The following is a 22,704-nucleotide window of genomic DNA, read 5'->3' as shown; positions in this document are numbered from 1 at the left end:
TGAGCCACCAAGGTCAAATTACTGAGCTCAGCCCTGGGCACACGCAGCCCCCATGCCTGCAGGCTCAACCCGTTTGCACTGGGGCAGCTCCCGCGCACGAAGGGGTAAACACGAGGCCCCCGCAAGGCGAGATGAAAGCAGGGGAAAAGGCGGAGGCAGCAGCTGAGAAAGGGCTGTGCAGGCTGCGGCAGCTCTGCTGACTTGTCTGGGCAACATCCTGCGCCGCTGCACGCCGACGAGGACGGGCACGGCTGCAGTGGCATCGATGGCCCCAGCCACCAGCGCTGGGGGCTCCCAGTGGGTTTGTGCCACTTGGCTGCGGGACGAGGCCTCGCTTGGGTGCAGGCACTGGGGGGCTCAGCCCCACGCTGGGTCTGGCCATGGCCCCGCTGCCCCCTCTAGTGGCACCCAGCCTGGAGGGGATGAGCACAGCACCCACACTGCTGGAAGCGAGAGCCCCCAGCCTGAACACAGAGCCCTGAGGTACGGTGACACTGCACAGACACAGCAGGACCCCGCAGCCTCCTGGGGTAGCTGTGGCACCCACACACTTGGCCCCACAAACGAGCAGGGCTCAGAGCAGCTGAGATGCAACAGGAGGAATCAAACCTTGCAGCAGAACCAGGAACTGGCACCTGGCATCTTTTAGTAGCTCTGCACTGCACTTCCCGTGGAGTCCCAACACCCCGTGTTTGTTTTGCTGATAGAAAGCCTCTGACGAACATGCAATCATGAGACATTTAGCAATCAGAGCGTGCTATGTAAATACAGCATAATTTATTGGTTTCATGTCAGAGAACTATAGTGGTATTTGTACGCGTGTCCTAACGATAGCACAAGAAACAAGAGTCATGTATATACAGAGATTCCAGGACACAAAAAAAACTTTCTAATGAAGAAGTGGTTAGTGGTAGTTTGGTCACTGTTCACAGAAACCTTTTCTCTCCCTGTAAACCCTGCTCCCCGCTCTCCCCTTGATCCTAGGTAGCCCAATCTACCTACCTCGGGGGACTGCCAGGCTCTGGCCAGGCAGCAGAGCTCTTGTGCAAGCAGGAGGCAAAGCCCCTGGCTCTGGCTGCCCATCAGACACTTTGGTTAAGAGGAGACATGTGGCAGAGCAAGGAAGCGCTGCTGAGGAAGAGAGAAGGTTTAGTACCCTAACGGAAAGCAGAAAGTGGTCCACATAGAGCCTGTAAGCAAGGCTGGAGAGCAAGCAGCCTGTTTCCTCAGTAGGGTCTGTGTACCGCGAGGAGAAAGGGAAGTGCAGGTGTTTGAGAAGCCAACTTCCCCATGCTGGTCCCAGCGCCTTCCCTCTGCTCATTCCCACCAGGCACGGGTCCACTTGTCCCAGTGCTGCCAGTGCCGATCCTGTCCCCACGGGGCGGTGCAGCAGGAGCAGCTCAGCTCAGAGCTAGTGCAAGAGGCAAGAGCAGATTCACAACAGGAGCGCTCCAGCACAGCACAGCTGCAGGATAGATCAGCAGCAGCAGCTCTGGTCTGGCCACGAAAGAAACCCAAGTCTGACTTCTTTCACAGAGAAAGAAAGGCAGGGCAGGCCTTGGGGACAGGATGCCAAGTGCAGGGTGAGCACAAAAGCAGCTCTGTCCAAAAACTGACCGCACAGCCAACGGAAGAAGTGCTGGAACCAGACAGCTCCTTGTGGTGCCCCAGTGAATCTGTGTGCACCAGCACTTCTTCCCCAATGCCCACATGTAACCTCCCTTCACATTTAGGAGGTGGAGGTCCAGAGGAACGTACCGCTTCCATCCCAGCGCCAGCTCCACGGCATGGCTCTACCTGGCGCACCTGGCTCGGCTCCTGGTGCCACTGCAGTGAGGGGGCAGAGGAGAGGCAGCACAGGCTGGCTTCTCCCTCCTCAGAGGACGAACATTCCCACCAAGTGGCCAAAAATACTTTTTTTTTTTTATAGAAATAACTATAAAAAAAACTAGTTTATCTAGAGCATCTTTAAAAAAATATTCCTGCAATATCACAGTTTTACATTGAAACTCATTAAAAATATATAGATTTCTTTATGAAAACGTCTCTGTTCTCCCCTTGAATCATGTCTCCAATGCAGGAGTGGGACTCTGCGTCCTCAGAAGAGATGCCGAGGTGAGAGCAGGATGGTCTGATCTCAGTGGCACATCCGGGAGGTCATTTCCTTCTGTCAAAGGGACATGACAAGGAACCGTGAACTAAGATCCAAACTGCCAGGTGAAGGTGTGGATGAAAAAATCTCACCTTTGTTCAGCTGGAAGTACCCTTCTCAGGCACGCGGTGACACTGTCACTGAGCGCTCCAGGAGGGGCAGGGCTGTGCTCCCCCACCACTCCCAATCCCGGGGCAGGAGGGACACCTTCCACTGCCCCACAGCTCTTCAAATTCTACAGCCGTAAGCAGCTGAGCCAAATGTCACAGCTACCTCTTAGGTTTACCATGTCACACCCTCCATCCTGTAGGCTCCTTGTGGTGGTGGTGCCCTTGTTCTTCAGGATGGGCAGTAAGCACAGAGGGGACTTCTGCTCTTCCCTCCCCATCCTGGATGGTGAATGGGGCTGAGCTCAAACACCACGCGCAGACAAGGCAAACTGGCTGCCCAAAACACAAGGAGGTTGCTGGAGAACAAGTCATCTTCCCCCAGCTGATGCCCAAACAACCCTGCTTAGCTGGACATCCCAGCTCCCATCTTCCTGACTGCCAAACTGCGAGGCCAACCCACGGCCTCGATTCCAGCAGTGGGATTTGAGAGGGCAACCGTGACACCTCCACCCCCAGCCCACTCCTTCTGCACTCAGACTCACCAGTGGTTCCAGCTCCTTGGTGTCTATTAGGTTGAACTCTTTCACAAAGTAGTAAAAGTGCTTGTAGCAGGTGTTCACGTGGGCTTCCGACCCCATCTGGGTGATCCTGTCAAAGTGGTGGATGTAGACATGGACAAAGACTCGGAAGAGCCTGGAGAGAATCTTCTTCACCACCGGGAGGAAGTTCTTGGGGAAGGGAGTACCTGGGAGGGGAGACAAAGCCATGAGAAGCTTCACAGAAGTAGGAATGGGTTCCTCAGGAATAAAATAAGTTCTTGATAGAACAGGTACATTTTGAGACAAAAGGGAGAGAGTTCTGTCCAAAGTAATTTCCAGTTCCCCTCTCCTTTTTCCTTTCCATTTTGGGTCAGATTTTTCAAAGCATCAATTTGTGACAGTCCTGCACACCATCAATTGCTGTGAGCAGCTGAGAGCTAAAAGCAGGGGATCACCATCAGATTCCCACCACCTGCTTCAGTCCAAGAGTTTTCTTCTACTCCTACTTGGCATGTTTACATAAACAGTGCAAAATATTACTAACTACTGAGCTCTTCTCCAGAAGCAATTTCCCCAAAGAAAGCGTCAGAGATATCCCCCTGCAGTTATCTCACAGTTTGATAGGTCTTTAGCTCTTCGGTTAAAAATTAAAGACATTTGGGTCCCCTGTAAAGGCACCAGTGGATAAGCCTGGTCTGAGTTCACTGGGATTTGTTTAGCCAGGGCCTGCAGCAAAGCAGCCTCGCCAAGTGGCCAACTCACAGTATTAAAGTTCACACAGGTCCTTTCTGGAGGAACAAGGATTAGTGAAACCCTTTCAACACCCTGCAGGAACTGGTATCAGGTAAAAGAAAAGCTGAGGACAACAACTCCACAACCCTCCTGCTGCAGGAAACTTGTCTTGCCTCCCTGAACAAAAACACCCTATTTATAGTCCCCAGAGTTTTACAAAAACAGTCCTAAATAAAGGCAACGCACCCTCCTGGGTGCCAGGAGGAACGGATGGGGAGGATTTCAGTGCTTTGGCTGCCTGAAGGACCAGCTCTTCACAGCCCTGCTTGCACACGGTTTAAGCAGTGCTTTGGCAGGGGTAGAAGAGCCCCATGGATGCAGATGCATCCCAAACAGGCCAATCGCATCCTGCCAGAGTCCCGATGGCATAAATGTGGTGGCAGGAAGGAGGGAGCTGAGAAACGCCTCCTCCAGCCCTGCCTCTGCAGATGCTCCGCCTGCCCCACAGGGGGAACAAGGCTGTGCTGTGACAGGGGCCGCATGCAGGGGCAGGAAGGCAGCCCCTGGAACCCCGCTTGCATCGGGGCTCCAGCATCACCCCAGGTCCCCGAGGGCCATGCGGAGGAGCCCGGCAATTGCCCAGGGCTGCTCTGGGAAGGCAAGGAGCTGACCCTGCCGTGAAACACCCCAGGACTAGCACTGGAGCAGCGACATCCTCCCTGCCACCGTACACGTCTCTGCTGCATCTGGTCTTTGGCCTTCCAGAAAGTGGGAGCTCTCCATGTCATCAATCATATTTACCTAATGCTTTGGATACTGAACTCACCACAAAAACAAACAAACAAACAAACAGCTTTTTTGTCCCAAAGTGAGTACATGAAACTGTATTTGGGATTGCAGATTTAGTTGTCTTTGGTCAAATTCTCCTTTCCATCACCCTGGCAATAGATAAAAACAATGCCCCTCCCTCCATGCACGTGTCAGCATCCCACCCAGCTGCAACAAACAACTGACTGCATGCCAGTAAGCACCGAGCTAGAAAGGGCAGAGTCAGCTAATGCCAGCCTGCAACAACAAAGAGGCTAATTAGGGAAACATGGCCACCATCACCAGGCCAACGCAGAGCACGTGCACTGAACCCACAGCAATCAGCTCAAAAAGAGCTGTCCTTCAGGAGACCACGTCCAGCAGGAACTGCTGACGGTCATGCCAGAGACTGGCTTTTTAAGAGCAGCCTCTTATTTTTGTTCCCTTCGTTTGGCTTGGCTTTGCTTTCCTCGAGGTATCCACAACTTCAAATGAGATCTCTACAGCTCTGGGTATTTTAGCACTCAAGAAGAGGCCTGAAGTTTCTCAGGTGCTTGGAAGAGCTTATACACTGCCGGCCTCCAAGCAGCCCAAAAAGCAATAGCTGTACCACAATGGTGACCTGGGCAGCAGTGACCACAAACAGCATCTCCTGGACCAGGACCTGAGGGCTCAAAGGAGAAGGCTCTGCACTGGCCTCCCTCCCCACAGATGCAAACAGAACCCAACTCACCAACGTTAGTGGGAAAGATGTCCTCGTTGTTGATCTGTACCTCAATCCAGTCCATCAGGAGGTTCATGTACTGGGGAGCAGACAGGGCCGTGGGCTTGCGGTACTTGTGCTCGTCCTGCCATCTGTACTCGTACTTGGGCCCCCCAGACATGACAGGGCAGGACTGCTCTGTGCAATAGTCACTGATGGTGCCGTAGATCAGGTTGATGCGGTTGAAGAAGTCCACCACGTGCACGGCCACCCAGTCGTTCTGCTCCTCTCCTGGCGGCAGCTGGACGGCCACCTTCAAGTCCAGGCCAGCGTTGAGCGAGGCTTGGGCTTTCTTGTGCAGCTCGAACCGCTGAGTCCCCGGCTCAAACTTGCGCTTGGGCCGGAAGGTTTTGTCTTTATTGAACACTTGCTTTAAAGCATGGGACATCTTTCTTTTCTTCTATTTTTTTCCAGGCCTGTAGCGATGACAGCTGCAGACACAGAGCTGCTGGGCCACTTCCTGGGGCAGGGCAGCGAGGACTCTGATCTTCACAGAAACCTCCTTCTGCTCATCTGGTCCTGATCTGCAATGCAGCACAGAAGGGCAGCGATTAGGAGCAGCTCTCTCAACAGGAAACCTGGTCTAAATCCCATAGGAAGAGATCTGGGATACCATATGGGCCCTCGCCCCCGATCTGAGCAGAGCAGGGGCAGCCAGCGCCAGCTTTTCTTTTCTTTTCTCTCCTCCCCTCCCAGGAGAGTCCGGAGCAGAGGAACAGTCCGGCCATTGGGGGCAAGCTGGGCTGGGTCAGGAGCCCCCGTGAGCCCCTCTGTGTGCTCAGCATGGGGATAGGGAAGCCAGGAAGGTCCCCAGGAAAAGGGTGAGATGAGAACAAGACAGCAGAGAGGGACAGGGCCAGCGCAGGAGATCACATCAGCACAGCGAGACCCAAATCCCACCAAAAGGAGAAGAAACTCCAGTGCCAGCTATTCAGGTGGAAAGTAGCAAAGGTTTAAGAAGGTTTAACGTTGAGTTAGGCATCACTTGAATCAGATCCTTCACCTATGCTTTTCTCCCCCCTCTGCACGCAAACCTACTCCAAAGGTAACTTTATGACATCCTACAACAGAGCCCAGCTCTGCTGCCAGACGTATTCTAACAAAATACCAGTCTGACCAGGAGCTGTGTGCGCTGTCGTAGCACTAAGGACAAGATGAAAACAGGCTGAGAGAAATGAGAAGTTGATGCAACTCAGTATCCTGAAATAGCACCAGCTTCAAAAACAGCCACAGCCTCTTCTGCAGGTGCAGAGAGCACAACTGTGCTCCTCCTTTCAGCTGAGCTCACTCCATGTTGAAGCCTGGTTGAAAGCTCCAGGACTGGGAAAGCTTGTCTTCCTCTTCCAGTCTATGAAAACGAATCGGCTCTGAGAGGCTGAGACACAAGTTAAGATCTTGAAAGGATGCTGACAAGAAACACAGCTCTGTTTATCTGTAGCTAATTATACCTCCTTTGTTCCCACATCCATTCCTTCACATAATTTGTGTCAAGCGGCTCTTTGATGGAAACTCAAGGCAGAAAATTGTACCAAAAATATTGTTTTGCATGTGTTGGACAGAGAAATAAATAAAGCAACAGAAACTCAAGCTGATGGACTATAGAATGCGGCAAATAACAGTTTCCATAATTTTCTAAGAAAACAAGCAAACAAGTCCCTTCCACCAAGCAGAAAATCGCCTTAGCTGTAGCGTTGTTTGAATAGGTAAATAACGCCCCCAAACTCTGGCAAGAAAAAATTCAAATTCGAGTCAAGACTACCTTTCTGCAATCCAGCCCACCTTTAACAGACGCTGCATCATGCTTATCAGCATTTCTTCTCTGGAGAGAGATTAAAGGACTTCAACCAAAGCCTCTTGTTCTCTTAGTTAATGACAGTAAGGAAAAAAACCCAAACCACCCCAGCTTGCCCCGTAAGAACATGCTTGCCTTTCCCTAGCCCTTCTTCTCCTGCAGGAAGGGGCTGAGCCAACTTTTCTGTACAGAGACCAAGCTCTGGCTGCGACACAGGCCGTGACCACAGCCACGACACGCACTGAGACAAACGGAAAATATTTTCCTGTGGTTCAGCAAGATTCACCCTGCGTCGAGTGAGCGTGACGGCGCCCACGCTGACGCCACAGGCTCCTTGCAAGAAGTGCTGCCGGAATGGCTGCTGCTGTGACCCTACCCAGCTACCACACCAGAGTCAAAAAAAACAAAAAAGAAGAAGAAAACCTCCAGAAAATGCGACCTCGAGAAGCCTCTGATTGCACCGCAGACTCAGTGAGAGGAAGTAGCAAAGGGGATGAAGAGAGATGTCTGAGCAAGGAGCTCTGGTTACCCAGAGCTGTGTCACAGCCTGGCCACATCCTGCAGCTCGGTGCGGAAGCACCGGGGCTGCACCCACCCCACCATGCCCCAAAGGCGCCGATCAGCCCGCACCAGCAATGTGGACAGCAGGTGCTGAGTTTGCAGCTACTTCCAGCAGGAAATCGGTTCCAGAGAAGCACTTGCACGCGATGATATCCTTACACTGGAGGTGGAGAAAGAAATATCCTTTAAACAAGCAGGCAGTAAAGATGGAGGAGCACTGCCTTTCATGCAGCTCTCTGGAGGACTGGCACCATCCTCAGTGTGGTACTACAACTCTGTTCCTACTTGTTTAGGAACTGTCTTAAGAATTCCAGTGGTTCCCCTGGCATCCGTGCTGGGCCCTGCAGCCACAGCCTGACCCGGGCTTGGAAAACCCATCCCTGTCTGGTGAAAGGGAGGGTGGGTTAAAACTGAATAGCAAAGCTGCAGAGTTAAAACAGCAACAACAACAAAAAACCCTGCACATGTCATGAAGCAAACACAGACCATTTTAGACCATTTTCCAGAAGAAATGATCATTTGCACAGGGTGAAGAGAATTTTAATACGGCTTATTTGGTATCAAGGCAGCGTCTGCCCTACAAATACATGTAACTTCCTCTTCCTAAGAGACATCATTCTTGAGAGCTGTGGAGCTCAACACAGCAGCAATCATCTTGCAGACGATTCAGCATCTGTCTGAAGGCATTAGCAAAACTAGTAGCTAAGACTTCAAGCAGATTCAGCATATTTAATTATGGTTTTTGAGTGCAAATGAACTAAACGAAGCATTTGGCACTAGAAAAAAAGGAAGAAAAGACAGACCAAAAGCATCACTGACATTGCTTGAAGATGATATCACATGTACAACACCTTCTTCCACAGGCAGGAGTCATTGCTCTGGCAGCATTAGAACACTGTCTTTATGAAGAGGAGAAAGGAAACAGCACGAACAATTAGCACATGGGACATGCAAAGCACCTGAGTGGGATTTGCAAGCTTCAAAGACGAGGAAAAAAATCCCAACACACAAACAAGCCTGCAGTACATTTTGTTTCCTCCTCTCTTCCAGCCAGCCAAGATTACGGCGGACGTCACCGGTGCAAGCGGACCTTGGCCATCCCTCCCACGAGATCAGAGCTGCTGCAAAGCCCTGTGCCGTGGCAGACTGGCGGAAGCAAAACCACCCCAGCTTCCCCGGAGGAGCGGCGCTGCCGCTGCTTGCAGGGACGGGGCTGGGCTCCCCTGGCTGCTGCAGCCGCACAGCGTGGGGTCGGAGGCCTGGCCCTCTCCTCCCTTCCCAACCAGCTCTTATCCCCTTACCCTGCTCCTACAGCTCCAGCCCTAACGCCCATTTCTGCCGATGGTGACCCGGGGCAGCGCCCTTCGTTCCCTCTGCCATCCCTCCTCCCTGCCGCTAGCAGCGGATCGCGCAGTGCTGCCTCACTGTAAAGGCTCAGGGCAGAGGGAGCCCAGGCGTCACTTACCCGGCTCTCCTCGCTTTCACACACAGCTCAGAGCAGGCACAAAAAAAGGGAAAGAGAAGCCTGCACCGCAGCCCCTGGAGGCGGCCTCCCTCTCACGCTGGCCTCCCAGCCGTGGTGCTGCCCCCGCTGTGGCCCCGCGGGACGCTCCGCACGCGGCCCCCCACCCACAAGCAGGGTCCCACGGCGGCTCCATCGCCTCCGAGCGCGCCTCGTGCTCCCCTCCACCACTAACAGCCTGCAGAGGCGCGTCGGGAAGCTCCTACCTTCGTTTTTACCCTCCTGAAATCGCTCTGCTCGTCTCTGCGACTCCTGCGAGCGCTTGCAGGCTCCGAGGCAGAGCTTCCTCCTTTTTGAAAGAGAGAAAAGTTTTGTTTCACGCTGCTGGCGGGGAGGGGCGAGGCTCGTGGCCACTTCCCTCCCAGTGACCCCAGCTCCAGGCAGCTCACATCTTGCTGCTGAGCCCTCGAGTAAATCCCAGCGAGCAACATATTTCTCAAAATAATTAATTCCTCTAATTTCCTTTTACAGAAGCCATGCTGCTGTACCGCAAGATGACACCAAGCAGTATCAATGCTAAACACTTACACAAAATCCTGCCAAAAGTCCCTTCGGGGGCAGCTTATGTAACTGCAGCCCTTCAGTGGCGACCCTGTACCCATTGCACCCCTCTCTGCAGCCCCCCAGAAGCATGAGGTAAGCAGGGAGCAGCGGCCCCCCACCCTCGCAGCTCACGCAGAGCTTCCAATGCAGGACACCAACTCCCGTGCCAGTTTGACAAAACAGCCACGGCACATCAGACACGTCGAACACTTCCAGGCAAGACTGAAGTTACGGGGCGTGCCAGAGCAGCGAAGCTAGCAAGGTGGCCTCAGGGACCTTAAACAAAAAAGTAAAGACGCACACGCACATGATTTTCATAACTTCCCCCCCACGCTTTCACAAATACCTTCCCACAGCCATTCTGCTCAGTTTCTCAGTAAAAGATGATCCTGGGTTTCTATGATCAAAGGAGAGGTTTTCATACAGAGAGCAAGGATCGGACCAATTATGGCCAGCAGGGCTGGACGGGCACTAATGATGGCAAGTTTCTGTGCCTCTAAAGCAAGTCTGGCAACAAGCAAGACAGCTTACCTTCACCGGATGAGGCTTTCAGCTGCTCTTTCGAACAGTTTTACAACACACGGACCAAAAGGTATGCCCCTGTGCTTACCTTGGTCACGGGTGGGAGGGCGAAGCACGCCGAGGACTATCTGGGGCAGAACACGAGGGTTTAGGCTCACGGCAGGCACGTCCGACCATTCATAACTCCTGCGAGACGGCGCTTCCACGTAGGCCGGCTTCCTGTCTGGCACGGCAGCCTTGTGGCTGGCCGAGGCAGCTGCCAATGTTTTTCCCAACGCTAATCACCCCCCTCCACACGCTCCGTAACACTGCCCCTGATGGCGCGGAGCTGTGTGCTCCCCAGCCGAGGAGACTCGTGCTGTTATTTGGAAAAGCCAAAATGGAAACCGTGCTCCGGAGAGCTGAGCAGAGCCAGGCCAGAGCAGCGCTTCTCCTCTGTGAGGAAACTAAAGGCTGCTGCATGAGGAGAGCCAAGAAGCTGCCCTGCATGTTTCCTTTTTCTTCCCATTTTTTCTCTGCTCGCTGCTGGCAACAGAGGCCAGGAGCTGCTTGGAAGGAGAGGGAGCACAGGGCAGAGCTGGCGCAGCCGCATCGATAACCCCAGCCTGGGTTGTGCACAAGCAACAAGTTCCCTCTGCTGCTCAGCAGGAAAATATCCAAATTTTCCTTCTGGAAACTGGTTTAATAGCGGCCTTTACAACACATGGGACAGGGCCACCTAGAAACGCACATTTCAGATGTTAGATTCCCAAGGCTTAGAGAAACAAAGAGCCCTCTATGCTTCACCACAAAGTCTGTTTTAAGAAAGTCCTGCTGGTCACCAGCCACCCCTATACCCTGCAGCTTAAAGCTGCTGCACAATTTGGGAACTCCGAGTAAAAATCATACAAACGCCATCTCCCAGGTACTTCCCGGAACCAGGCTTGCTCGGGGGCAGGACGGTCTCCTTGCACAACTTAAAGCCATGCAAACGTGGAGCCGAGCAGCATTTGCAAGTAGGTAAGAAAAGGAAACAGTATAAAAAGCACAAGAAATGTTATGGTGGCTTTCATTGGTATCTTCCTTTTCCCCTTAAAGGCTATGCATTCGGTCAATTTTAACCTCCGGTCAGTTGATAAATTAAAGGGGAAATCCCTGCTCAGCCCCACACGGGTTGGAAGACCCAAGCGAAGCAAGCACTCGTGGGGCCGAGCAGCCGGAGGCACGTACCTTCAGCCGCCACACGCAGGATGCAGGAGCAGGAGGCCAGCATCAGCTGCTCAGCTCAGTGTTTGGGATGCTCCAGCCCACAAAGACACAACGGTGACAACAGGAGGTACGGCATGGGCTTTGTGTGACGGGCTCACATCACAGGGAAATGCTCACGGAAGGAGCAGGGCCTGGAGGATGGCTTCTGGCAGGGCAGAGGGAAGGCTGCATCGCCCCGAACTTTGCCTGGGAGACGTCAGAGGCTCCAGCACCGCCTGTCCCCACCCGGCCAGCAGCCGCAGGTGGTTACAGAGCCACATGAGAAAGTCAGCTTCTAAGGTCACCCTTTCTACTTTCCCTTCCCCAACAGGGTCAGAGAGCAGATTCTGCAATTTAAAATCTTCACTTAAAAGCCTAGAAATGACCACAGCGCAACAGGAACGTCTCTTAGAGCCTGCATAATTACCGATTTGGGGCCGATTTTCCTGCCTCTTACGTGCCATCTGTATCTATTGCAATGTCAGAGGCATGGCTGTGTTGGAAGGCTTCCATGGATTGCACTTACACAGCTTCGGACAGATCACGGCTGCGTGTGGAGGCAGAGCTCATCTGCTGCTGGCTCCGCAGATGCTGCCTTGAGCCGACAAGCTGGGTCACGACTCCAGGAGACAGGTTAACTGCACAGACAAATATTTCTAGGATAAACCATACTCCGTGGGTGGCTGACGGCACACTCAGAACAGCTTTTTTCAAGGTCTGCAGGGCTGTATTTTGAAGGTGGCTCGTTCAGGAACACCTTTTGCTGTCCTTCAGCCCAGTTCTGCCCCTCAGCAGGGGACTCATAAGGGGCAGTGTGGTATTTATTGAGTCCAAGCCATGAACTACACATTTCTTCCTGCTTTCACGGGTTCTACATGGTCATCCCCACTGAGCAGGGGCATTTTTGAACCAGCAGTGGTTTCCTCTAACTTTAGGATCTGCCCAAGCGGCAGGGGTGGCTGATTTGGAGCATGAATCTTGCCTTCGGGAGGTGTTACCCACAGAAGGGGCCGGGGCATGAGCTGGCCACACGGCCAGCCTTCCCCGCGGCCAGGCCAGTCCCACGGACGAGCGCCGCTTCTCCCCACGTTAGCATGATGCTTTTAAAAGAAAGCCGTATTGTTTCCTGCTGAAAGCGGGTGCCCACGAGGCCTGCTCCTCTCCTCCACGAGGAGATATGGCAGCGGCCCAGCACACTAACGTGTCTCCAGGCAGCAAAGGCAAGGAACGAGCCCACTGATGTGGAGTTAGAGATCACCTCAAGACAAACCACATCATAAGACCTCCTGCATACAGTGAGGAGGAAAAAAAAGAAAAAAAAAAGGCCCAGACAGCAACCCCAACGTAAGCCTGCAGTTAAGATCAAGAACAATTACAGTGGCTTTCAGCTTAGTAACGGGTCTTACTCAGCTTCTGCTACCAACTGGAGCACGTATTGAATGGCTCCAGCTCATTTTCTGTTCCCCAGAAGCCAGAGCAGAGGCACACAGCCAGAGCCATCATTCACCCAAATCCAGCCCCTACCTGGGCTGGGAGCTGGGGGTCTCCTGCAGACACTGCATGGGTGCTGGTGGCAGGGAGCAGAGGGCAGGCTCCTGACCAGCCTTACGCTGCCCTGCAAGGAGGTCTGCGCTGCCACGGGGTGGGAAGGCAGCCATGCAGTCCCCAAGAGGATGGGGGCAAACACCAAGCACAGTCACTGCAGGAGAGCTGAGCCCAGCAGCACTCAAACTCCAGCTGTGTGGGGCCAGCAGCACAAGGGGACACCCATCAGCATCACCATCTTCACCTCTTCTTGGAGAGACTAAGTAACGACAAAGCGTCTAATGACTCCATCTAGACTTCTACGAGAAGTCAAAGCCACCACAGCTGGATGGATGTGCAGACTTACAAAGGTTTTCTTATGGCCTTCATCATCCTCATTCCCCCCCAGGGGGATTATTGGGCTCCCTCCCCTCTGCTCCCCGTGCACTTGGTGTTCTCAGAGCAGCAATTCACCCAGGAGCCCTCCATCATTTCATCACGAGCTGAGCAGCACTATCAGCACAGCATAGCTCCAGAGGGAGCAAGAAGCAGACCAAGAGTCGCAGATAACGCTGCCTCCGAAGGGCATCTGGAGAATGGCAAACGAACGTGCAGCCTAAGGTGCATTCTTCATTGGAAGCATTAGCTGGATATTACGCATTTCTAAAGATAATCTCCTAAACCTCCAGCAAAGCTGGTTATGGATCCACTTAGAGCTGCATTTATGGCTCAAGCATCACAAAATACCTTCCTGCCTTACAAGAAATTAAAACTCAGAAGTTGAATCTTCTCCCAGATCTGAACTCTTGTGGCCAGGACGGGTTAGGTTTTGCAATCTCTTCTCTGACCCCACATGCTTTCACTGCTGACAAGGGAAACATTCTTCCTTTGTGTACTGCGGCCATAGAGATCTCTGGCCCACGTACAGAGAAGCATTAGTTACAAAACACCGTTACGTCAACCCCCAGTCCAACCTCCACAAACAGAGCTAATCGCGCCACTTTGGTCTGGGTGGCACTTCACATCTCATCAATGGAAGGGCCGTGTTACAGCCAAACGTGGCCACGAAAGCATCTGGCAAGCAGCTCCGTGACAGAGGACAGCTAAGCCACAAAGAAGGACTTTGCTCGAGATGATGAGCATGCTTCAAGCTCGCTGAGCCCCAGCTGAAGGGACAGGAGAGCTCATTGTCCTTTTTGCCTGTGCCACAGTCAACTGTGCAACCTCAACAGGTCCCAAGAGAACCCCAGATCCTAAAAGTGAGCCAGGCACAGGGAAACTGCTCCCTGCTCAGCATCTGGGCCCAGATCCCCTGTGCAAACCAGGAGCATTACTTTCTGCTTCCCCATCACCAACCTGGCGTGAACTCCCAGCGCTCCTCTCCTCTCTTTCTGGGAATTTAAAGAGGTTCTGAGCCTGCTCGCCCTCCTGACCAAGTCAGCTTTGCAGGGACGCGACTAAGACAGAAACTGAATCTAAGACACGGAATACAGGATCTAAGAAATGACAAGAGATAAATGCAGAGGTGAACGTGAGGCCAAAGCTCTGTACAAGAAGCAGAGTGCAAGGACAAAGCGCTGAGGACGGCGATAAACAGGTGGCTGGGGAAACCTTGCATCTCCCAGCAAAAAAAAAAACAAACAACTGCCCTGCAACTTAGCAGAGCAATTCCAGACTGGAAAGGGTTTTAAACAAAGGGATGGAAATGAAGGATGTGTGGCCGCTCTTCGGGTCAGAAGAGACCCGACAGGAGGTTTCCCAACCACCTGCGACAGGCACTGGACAACTTCACAGCCCCCCTGCCCCCAGGGCTTCCTGTCCTGCCCTTCTCATCCCTCCTGGCGCACACACCAGATTTCTTTTAAACTGTAGACGGGGGAGATTGCGGTCGGAAATTCGGAGGAAGTTTTTCCCTCAAGAGGGCGGCACTGGAGCGGGATGCCCGGGGGGGCTGCGGCTGTCCCAGCCCTGGAGGCGGCTCCGGGCGGCCCTGCCCAGAGCAGGGGGGGTGGAACCGGCTGAGCCCCGAGCTCCTTTTCAGCCCAGGACGCTCTAGGGATCCGTGACGGGATCCTGCGGTTCTCTGAGGGCAAGGGAGCCCAGGCGGGGCCCGGCTCCTGCGGCCCGCCCGCAGCAGGGGCGGCGGGGCCGGAGGGGGGAGGGCCGGGGGCGGCGGGGCGGCCCCTCACCAGCAGCCCCCCGAGGCCCAGGGCCGGCCGGGAGGCCACGAGGCCGCCTTCCACGCGAGAAAACAAATGAAAGAAACTCGACCCAGCTCAGATCGCCAGCGGAGGCGAAGGCCCCCCCCTCGCTTTCCCCGTCCCCCCCCCCCCAGCCCCACCCCCCCCGCACCTGTCCGGCCGCACTCAGCCCCCCGTGGCCGCCGCTCCCCGCGCTCCTCCGCGCGCCTCGGCCCCGCTCCCGGCGGCTGCCGGGACTCCTCGCTCTTAAAGGGGCCGCCCCCCGGCGCGGCGGGGAGGGGCCGGCCAGGAGGCCGCGTCCGTTTCGTTTTCTTTCTTTTTCTTTTTTCTTTCTCTTTTCTTCTCGTTTTATGGGACGGGAACCCTCAGGCCCCCAGAGGGAGAAGCAGGGGCAAACTACTGCTGCTGTTAATGATCCCTCCAGCTTTTATTATCCTTTTTTTTTTTTTTTTCCCTTTTTATCCTATTACCTTTTTTTTTTTTTTTTTTTTTTTTTTCTTTTTTAATCTACCTGTTCAAACCTGTGAGCAGAGCAACCGTTCCCTCTGTCACACCTGGAAGCTGGAAAGCGGCAGCAGCCCAGCTGCGGTTCCCAGAGGAAATTCCCAAACCCCCATCGCCCCCAAATCCCCACCCGGGCCCTGCAGCCCCAGCCCAGTCCCGCAGGGGCCGGGGTCTGACTGGGGCCAGCTCAGGCTCCCCAAACCCTTAAACCCCCTCCTGCAGCCCGGGTTTGGCCCTACAAGGTTTTAGGAGCAGCCTCTCAGGGCTGTGAGGTGCTCACCTCACAGAGGGCACCTGCCCCCGACCCGCCTCAGCACCGGTGTTTGTTCGGTACCAGGACAGGGCTGTAGGGTGCTGGGAGGAAGGGTCACTCCCTGGGGAGCCTGAGGTGCCCACCCTTTGCCTCAGCTGGAGATTAATCGGCAGCCAAAGCTGAAGCAAAGCCCCCATTACCTGAGAGAAGGGCTCTGGGACCGTAACACCACTGAAGTTCACAAGGGAGCACCAAGTGCCTGGGGCTCAGCCCAATCCCTCAACACGCTGCAGAATTTAAGCAACACTATTCAGATCTTTATTTACTTTTCCCTCTCCCCAAAATAGGGTTAAGCCATGGCAGGTGGGAATTCCTGCTCTGGCTACGAACACGTCCAAGCCAATACTTCTTTAATGATGCTTAAACGAGCCTTGGGTGCAGCCCCTGCCCTTCCTCCTGCTCCTGGTTACAGGCTGCCACAGCTTCCTATCGCATGAAATATCCGCACTCCAGGGATTTCCTCTTGCCCCTGTGTGTACCTTGAAAGTTAACTCAAGGAACTCGAGCATCCTGTGAGGAAAACAGGTTGTTGTGGTTCCCTGCACTGTTCAGAGCCGTTTCTTCCACTTGCCTTCCCTTCGAGTAGGTGTGACAGGAGCCTCGATGCCCTGGCAGCAGAAGGGATTCTCTCTTCACCTGGGCTTTCATCCCCTCTGGCCTCGCAGCCCTGCTTGGCCAGCACAGAGCCTCAGAGCATCACCTCAGCTGAGCTTTGCCAGTGCTTATCGGGGACAGCTCTGAGGTAATTCATACTTCTTTGTAATTAGCAAAAGCCGGTTATTCTTAGAAACCTTAATGGATTAAATTAGAGATGATATTGATGGAATGAGATGTTGACACAGCAAGCTAATGACATCCTGCTGCTAAACCACCTCTGAGGTGAAGCTGAGTCATGTGCAGAAAGCAGGGCGAAGCAAGCAGCACTCGCTGGCACCTGGCTCAGCCCCAGCCCTGTTTCAGCCCAGGGCCAGATCCGGACCATGAGAAAGCTCCGAGTCCCAGGTGGCTGCAGGCATGTGGTGTCACCCTCACAGGATTTCTCATATTTCTTCCAGCCTTCAGTCCCCTCCAGGGGACTGCAGTCCATGCTAGGCATCCTGCTGAGCACCTCGGTGAAATTACTTATTAAATTATTCATTAAAAAACAAGGAGTCTGGCTGCAGAGCACAGCGCATGACAAAAGCTCACCCTGTTTGGTTCTGCAGTAGAAATGCTGATTCCTGGAGTCCAGGGAAGGTTTTCCTCATTTCTTAATACAGTTCTCATCTGTGTGGTGTGACAGAAAAGCAGGCTGAGGTGTCCTTTAAACACTGGCAAGGCTCAGAAATCAGAAGCAAAATTTTATAGTACCAACATTTAAACCAATGTTCATAATTTCTAGAAGAAAAGCAGTCCATGACCTACAGCTGTCTGCCTGGACAAGATAATGTCATCCCTGAAATAACATTCACCACCTGATTGACCTGATGAATTGAAAACAGGATTCACTGTTACTTTCTCAGCCATGGATAAACTCCCTGGCAGTGCAGTCAGGGTGTAGGAGGTGGATGGGATGTTGCAAGCAAATCCCTGCCCTGCAGGGAAGAGACAACAGTTCAGTTTCTCAGCTCGGTTCAGTTTCTCAGCTCAGCAGTTTGGTCTGCCATGGCACAGCCTCCTCTTGGATTGGGTTTTCTGCACCCTTGTCACAGCAAAAGGGGAACAGAGAAGTGCAGAGCAAAGGGTTGAGCTCAGAAAATCCCCATGGCTGTCTGGTTTTCACAGAGCAGGTGCTGTGGTAAAAGGTCAGGGGAAGGGTTGGGGCTGGCCATGAGCAAAAGGGAGAGAGGAAAGCTTTTTCCCTTGATTTTAGAGGGCAGCAGTGGTGAAAGAGAAGCAAGGACAGGATGAGACTTGAGGCCTCAGCCACAGCAGCAAGATGTCGGCACAGATGACAGCAACTGGACAAGAAGATCTCCAGCCCTCCACAGGGCTGGTGCAGGATTGTATTGGAATGGAAAATGTGCAGAAGGCACAACCACCCTTGGAGGCTTCCATTCTTCCAGAACAGTCCCACTTTCCCATCTCCCTCACCCCTGTTTTTTTAGGGCCAAAAGTGGAAGAGATGTTTCTGCACTCTCATGCTTTGCTCTTAGCTCAGTTCAACTCTTGCTTGGTCAGGGACAGGTTGCTAGCAGTGATGTGGTCACAGAGGCAGCACATAGTTGAAGTTTCAAGTAAGAAGGAGAAGTAGCAGAAAACACAGCTGTCAGTTCAAAGGGAAGTTTTTACAAACATTAGAATGAAGGAAGTCAGAGCCAGGCGGTAAGTCCCTGTGAAGCCTAAAACCAAGCTGTGCTAAAAGCACAGCAGTTAGCCACAGCCCAAAGCCTGCAGGTGGATGGTGGGGAGAGCTCGCTCATGCCCTGCACTTAGAGCATTGTTCTACACTTCTGCCATTTTGCAAGCAAAAACAGGGGGATCTCAGTGCTCTCTGAAATAAGGTGCAGTTCCAGATGTCCCCATTTCTGCCCCAAACTGGCAGCCCTGACCTAAAGCTCATTTCCTATCATTGTTCTTGCAGAGATGCACACAGCACCAGGCTGTGAGCAGGGCCTCCTGCAGCTCCCAGCTGGTGCAGGGCAGCTTAGAGGTCACTACAGAGTCCCTGATCCCACGCTGTGTCCAACAGCCACAGGTACAAGATCGCTGCTCCTCAAGGGAGGAGCCGGGGCAGCTGCAGGCCTGGGGGCTTGGAGTGTGCCACTCTCCTTGCACTGGAAGGATGGTGCTGAGCACCGTTTCTTTTACATACTCATTCATAGTATAGTGTGAAAAACCACACTTAAATAGGGACTGATTTTCTGTATCCAGTTGCTCAATGAATGTTGACAGGATGTAAATGCAGAAAGCAGGATACAACCCTGCCTTGCTGTTTGAAGCCAGAAGTGCACAGCACCAGGTTCACTGGAAGCTCCAGCACTGGCCAGTTAAGGTCCTGCAGCTCATTAAATACTTGACATTTGTTCCAAGTGGTTCCTGTTGTTTTGTTGTTGTTTTTCTCCATGCAGACCCTCTCATTTGCAAAGAGACTGATGTTTACTGTTGTTTTCATCCTGACAGATTTGTGCAGTTCCACAATGCAGCATAGCAAGCAGGCAGCCTCCCTGCAGGCCAACATGGGAATAAAATACAGCGCTCACAGTGCATGCAGAAAGCAAATGACTTGGTGCTTCCTTCTGCAGCAGGAGCTTATCTCCAGGTAATAGGGCCAACAAGTTAATGCAAGCAATGGATTTTTCTCAGTGCAGAGCTGGAAGCTCCCAACAAAATGTAAAGTTTCAGCTCAGTTTAAAATACAAGAGATAAAGAACAACATCATTCCAGTTTATCACACTGGAGATCCCTTTTCTGCTAAGGCATGACATGCACTAGAGCTGTTGCTGCTGGGGGAGCAGGTATGAGCAGGTACGTGACCAGCACCTGATAGGCACATCAGGGAGATGGCTGGCAGGACTTTTCTTCACTGCTGCAAATCCCTCCCCAGCTGATAAAAAAGCAAAAACACAAAATGCACCATCCCATACAATTCTCACATCTTTCACAGCTTTCAGAGATTCCCCTTACCCACCCCAAAGACACAAACCACAAAGACTCAGAGTTGGGGTACATCCAGGTCAAATAACGCTTGCACAACCCTTTCCCTTGATAAACATACAGCACTTGCACGTTATACAACAACTTCACAGTGGATAAATATGAAAAAAATCAATTCCAGAGTTAAGTGATGGGCACAACAGCCTTTTGATAAAATGTTTTTGGGTCCATACAAACTAGAAGAGTCTTATAAAATCACTATTTACAAAGCCAAAAATTTAACTTAGTTTTGAAAGTTTATTGGATCATCTTGACACAAAATCATTACAGCAGCTTGTGGTATGTTTTCTTTCTTTTTTTTTTTTTTTTTTAAAGGGAATGTTGATAGCAAATAAATTTGTGAATGTAACACATCATACAGTTTCAAAATTCTAGAATCACTGCACAGGATTCCATAATAGAAGATTCTACATGCTAAAGTGACAGCTTCCATCCATGAATTAAAAAAAAAAACACTAATTGAGGAACATTATCCTTTAAGACAATTTTAATATGTTCAGTTTCTAATACACAAACTGGCTAACCAAGGGAGGTTGACCAATACCAAAGACTAACACTTCACCAGCAGTGAAGCCTGCTGCAAATGAATTCCTGCAGCAAACAAGTGCTGTCAGAATACAAAGCTGGTCCTAGCAATAAAACCACAGTAGAGCCTTTTCAAGGATACCCTAATATGGGAAGAGTGTAAAGAGCACAATACACACTTAAAGTACAAGACATTAACCCTAAGGATAAGAGCGACACTTTATCCTGCTCCCTACATAGGGTTTTAGTTCAGTTCCACTGGGCATTGCTGATACCTGTTGGGGTGGTGCTGGGGAAGGGCAGACAAGCCCAACTCCTCCCTGTGGGCCTTTGGGTAATAGCAACCAATACTTTTTGGCTTGTGCCTCAAAGCAAAACCGTTCAAGCACGTTCTCCTTGCTGGGTATGGAACAGCAAGCAAGTAAAAGAACTGAAAAAAACAAAGACTTTGGAGAAGGACATCAATTAAGCGTATCTGCAAAGGACAGAACAACATCCCTTTCCAGTCAGTGATTCCATAAGATTTAGTACAGAATGGGCTTCACTCCATAGAGCCTTCCTTTCTTCCCTCAAGTAACCTCTAACAGACCTGTGCCACTCCTCACCAAGCCCTCCCCTCCTGCCACTCAGGCAGGGACAGTTCTGTTGCAGGAACCCAGCTACACTTGTGCTGCTAGATCTGTTCCCACTGCTGTGAAGGCAGGGCCAGATGATGCTACAGAGACCAATGAGAGCACAATGGTGCTGATCTCACAGCACAGAGGAAGGGAACAGGGCTGTATCTGCAAACTGGAGTACGAGGGATTAAACATGGGTGTTTCTCTAACCTGATATTGGTCAACCTCACCTGGTGAGCAAAATGGTACAAAAGCAGGAACAGACCCCTATGGATTTCCAGTTTCTTGCTACACCTTAACTTTTCAGGAATGTGAAATTGAAGTGGACTTAAAACGCATCAGCAGAGACTGCTCAGAGGTGAGAGGCATGAGAGACTCCATTTGCAGGGACAGTCAACAGGAGCAGATACCAAACAGTAACACTTTCAGCCTGTTTTATGCACTCACTCTCTACTCTTTCAACTGTCACTAAAAGAAGATTAAGGCTCAAGGCAACTACTATAAACAGAAACTCAAACATCCCAGTTCCAACAGTGCTCATTTGGATTAGCTCTAGGAGGATGGGGATGTTTATATGCTGATCACAATGGATCTTGAAATAATAAAAATAAATCACATTTATGAAAAAAGGCCTTCAGGTCCAGCACCAGCCTCTGCTAGAAATATACATCAACTACAGCAGCCCTGAAGACACTCCATGGCTAAGGATCAAATCAAACTTCCCTGGCAATAAGCACAAACAACAGACTCTGTGCTACTGTCAATACAATTCTGCTTAGTCCACCATCCCATGCAGATGGCAAGGGTTACAGGATCATTGTGAACTGCTGAATAAATAGTGCCCCTCCCTCCCTCCTCCAGTCATGTCACCAGGATCTCTTTGGGCTAGAAAGGGTTAACACCACAGTTTGTAAAAAGTTTTGAAATAAAAAGGTAACATACAGCCTTAAAATGTCTAAACTGCAAACAATGGTGGAGTTAACTGAAAAGCACGTGCCCCAGGATAGTACATGCGTACGAGGGAGAAATTTAACACTTGGGTCTGCTTGTCTTTACACATTAGGTGTGTTTCTTGCAGTTGGAGTATTTTGTAAGGAATATTCAGCACTTGGACAATGTCTCTTTCATTTCATCCAACAAGTTGCTAAGCAGGGTAGAATCACTACATTTCCCATCTATGGATACAGAGTTCTCTCCCTTGGAAAGAAAAAGAAAAAAAAATCCATTAGCTCCTCTTCTAACCACAGACAATTTTCTTCCCAGCCTAACTTACACACCAGCAACAGTAAGTGGAGCCTGCACAAGAACAAAGCAGGCTTAGATGAGCAGTCAGATCAGGGAAGCCGTGTTAGTGCTGCTGCTACCCACCAGATACATGCTGGGCAACAGGAAGCCCCCTGGAGGTACAAGTTGGGTAGCAGCACAGGGAAAACTGCTGGATGGGCCAGATCAATTATATTACCCATCATGTCCATGGACATTTTAGGCAGGAGTATTTCCCTCTTTCCAGTAAGATAGAAAAGGCTAAAATTTATTCTCTCTTCAGGTCTTGTTTCAAGTGTTAGATGTACTCACCTTTTTTACCAGTAGGCAGACATGATGACCTTGGATAGAACGACTGTACATTGATGCACAAGAATCAACACGTTCCACAACTATAAAGAAAGCAGGAGTTCTCATTTAATGGGACAACTTTTTAACACAGGATTTGCTTCTCATAAAAAGGAGTTACTGCTCTGTCTGGCTTCAAGGAATACATCTTCTACGAAAGGAAGATGTCAGGGTTAAGATGATGTACGTGCCTGTCTCCTCTTGGCTCCTATCTGGGATGTTTTGCAATAGTGAGGTTAATTACTTGTCTTCCAAGCAAGCTGTAAAGGTTTTGTGGCAAAGACATTGATCAGGATGCAGATCTCTTCCCCAGAATGCTCTCAACAAGGTAGTGCCTAATGCATATGCGAGAACATGATGAAACAGCTATTTGTTTTTGCTTCACCCAGTATGTTTTAATTAATTTAGAAACTCTTATCAGTCCAAGCTTGAATAGCTCTCTCCCCTCCTTAGTGAAACAAAGCATTAGGGGAAAGAGGTATGATGAAGCACTAAGATCAAAT

The 22,704-nt window shown here is 51.4% G+C and overlaps 2 protein-coding genes across 11 annotated transcripts in view; both read right to left on the bottom strand.

The window, feature by feature from the left end:
- Window positions 1–755: 755 nt before the first annotated feature.
- MOB3A (MOB kinase activator 3A) lies at window positions 756–15,239 on the bottom strand. 9 transcript variants are annotated; one of them, XM_084498541.1, is made up of 6 exons: window positions 11,253–12,382; window positions 10,132–10,171; window positions 9,185–9,267; window positions 5,074–5,627; window positions 2,805–3,007; window positions 756–2,167 (listed from the first exon to the last, which is right to left on the bottom strand). In XM_084498541.1, the coding sequence occupies exons 4-6, from the start codon at window positions 5,489–5,491 to the stop codon at window positions 2,138–2,140; spliced, it is 651 nt and encodes a 216-aa protein (XP_084354667.1). In that variant the 5' UTR covers window positions 5,492–5,627; window positions 9,185–9,267; window positions 10,132–10,171; window positions 11,253–12,382; the 3' UTR covers window positions 756–2,137. The 9 variants fall into 9 exon arrangements, with proteins under 9 accessions (XP_084354667.1, XP_084354668.1, XP_084354670.1 ...); XM_084498542.1 differs by lacking the exon at window positions 10,132–10,171 and having other exon boundaries at window positions 11,223–12,382; XM_084498538.1 differs by lacking the exons at window positions 756–2,167; window positions 10,132–10,171; window positions 11,253–12,382 and adding exons at window positions 2,174–2,595; window positions 15,147–15,177.
- A 4,426-nt stretch (window positions 15,240–19,665) lies between these two features.
- Window positions 19,666–22,704, bottom strand: part of AP3D1 (adaptor related protein complex 3 subunit delta 1) — a 43,886-nt gene continuing 40,847 nt past the window's right edge. For both annotated transcript variants that reach the window (XM_084498534.1, XM_084498535.1), the window contains 2 exons: window positions 22,166–22,245; window positions 19,666–21,787 (listed from right to left, as the gene is read on the bottom strand). In XM_084498534.1, coding sequence (XP_084354660.1) covers window positions 21,692–21,787; window positions 22,166–22,245 — 176 coding nt within the window. In that variant the 3' untranslated portion in view covers window positions 19,666–21,691. The remainder of the gene's footprint in view (window positions 21,788–22,165; window positions 22,246–22,704) is intronic.

The sequence above is a fragment of the Aythya ferina genome, assembly GCF_964211825.1.
Source record: "Aythya ferina genome assembly, chromosome: 26".
In the NCBI taxonomy this organism is placed as follows: domain Eukaryota; kingdom Metazoa; phylum Chordata; class Aves; order Anseriformes; family Anatidae; genus Aythya; species Aythya ferina.
This window is presented reverse-complemented; position numbering and strand designations above follow the sequence as displayed.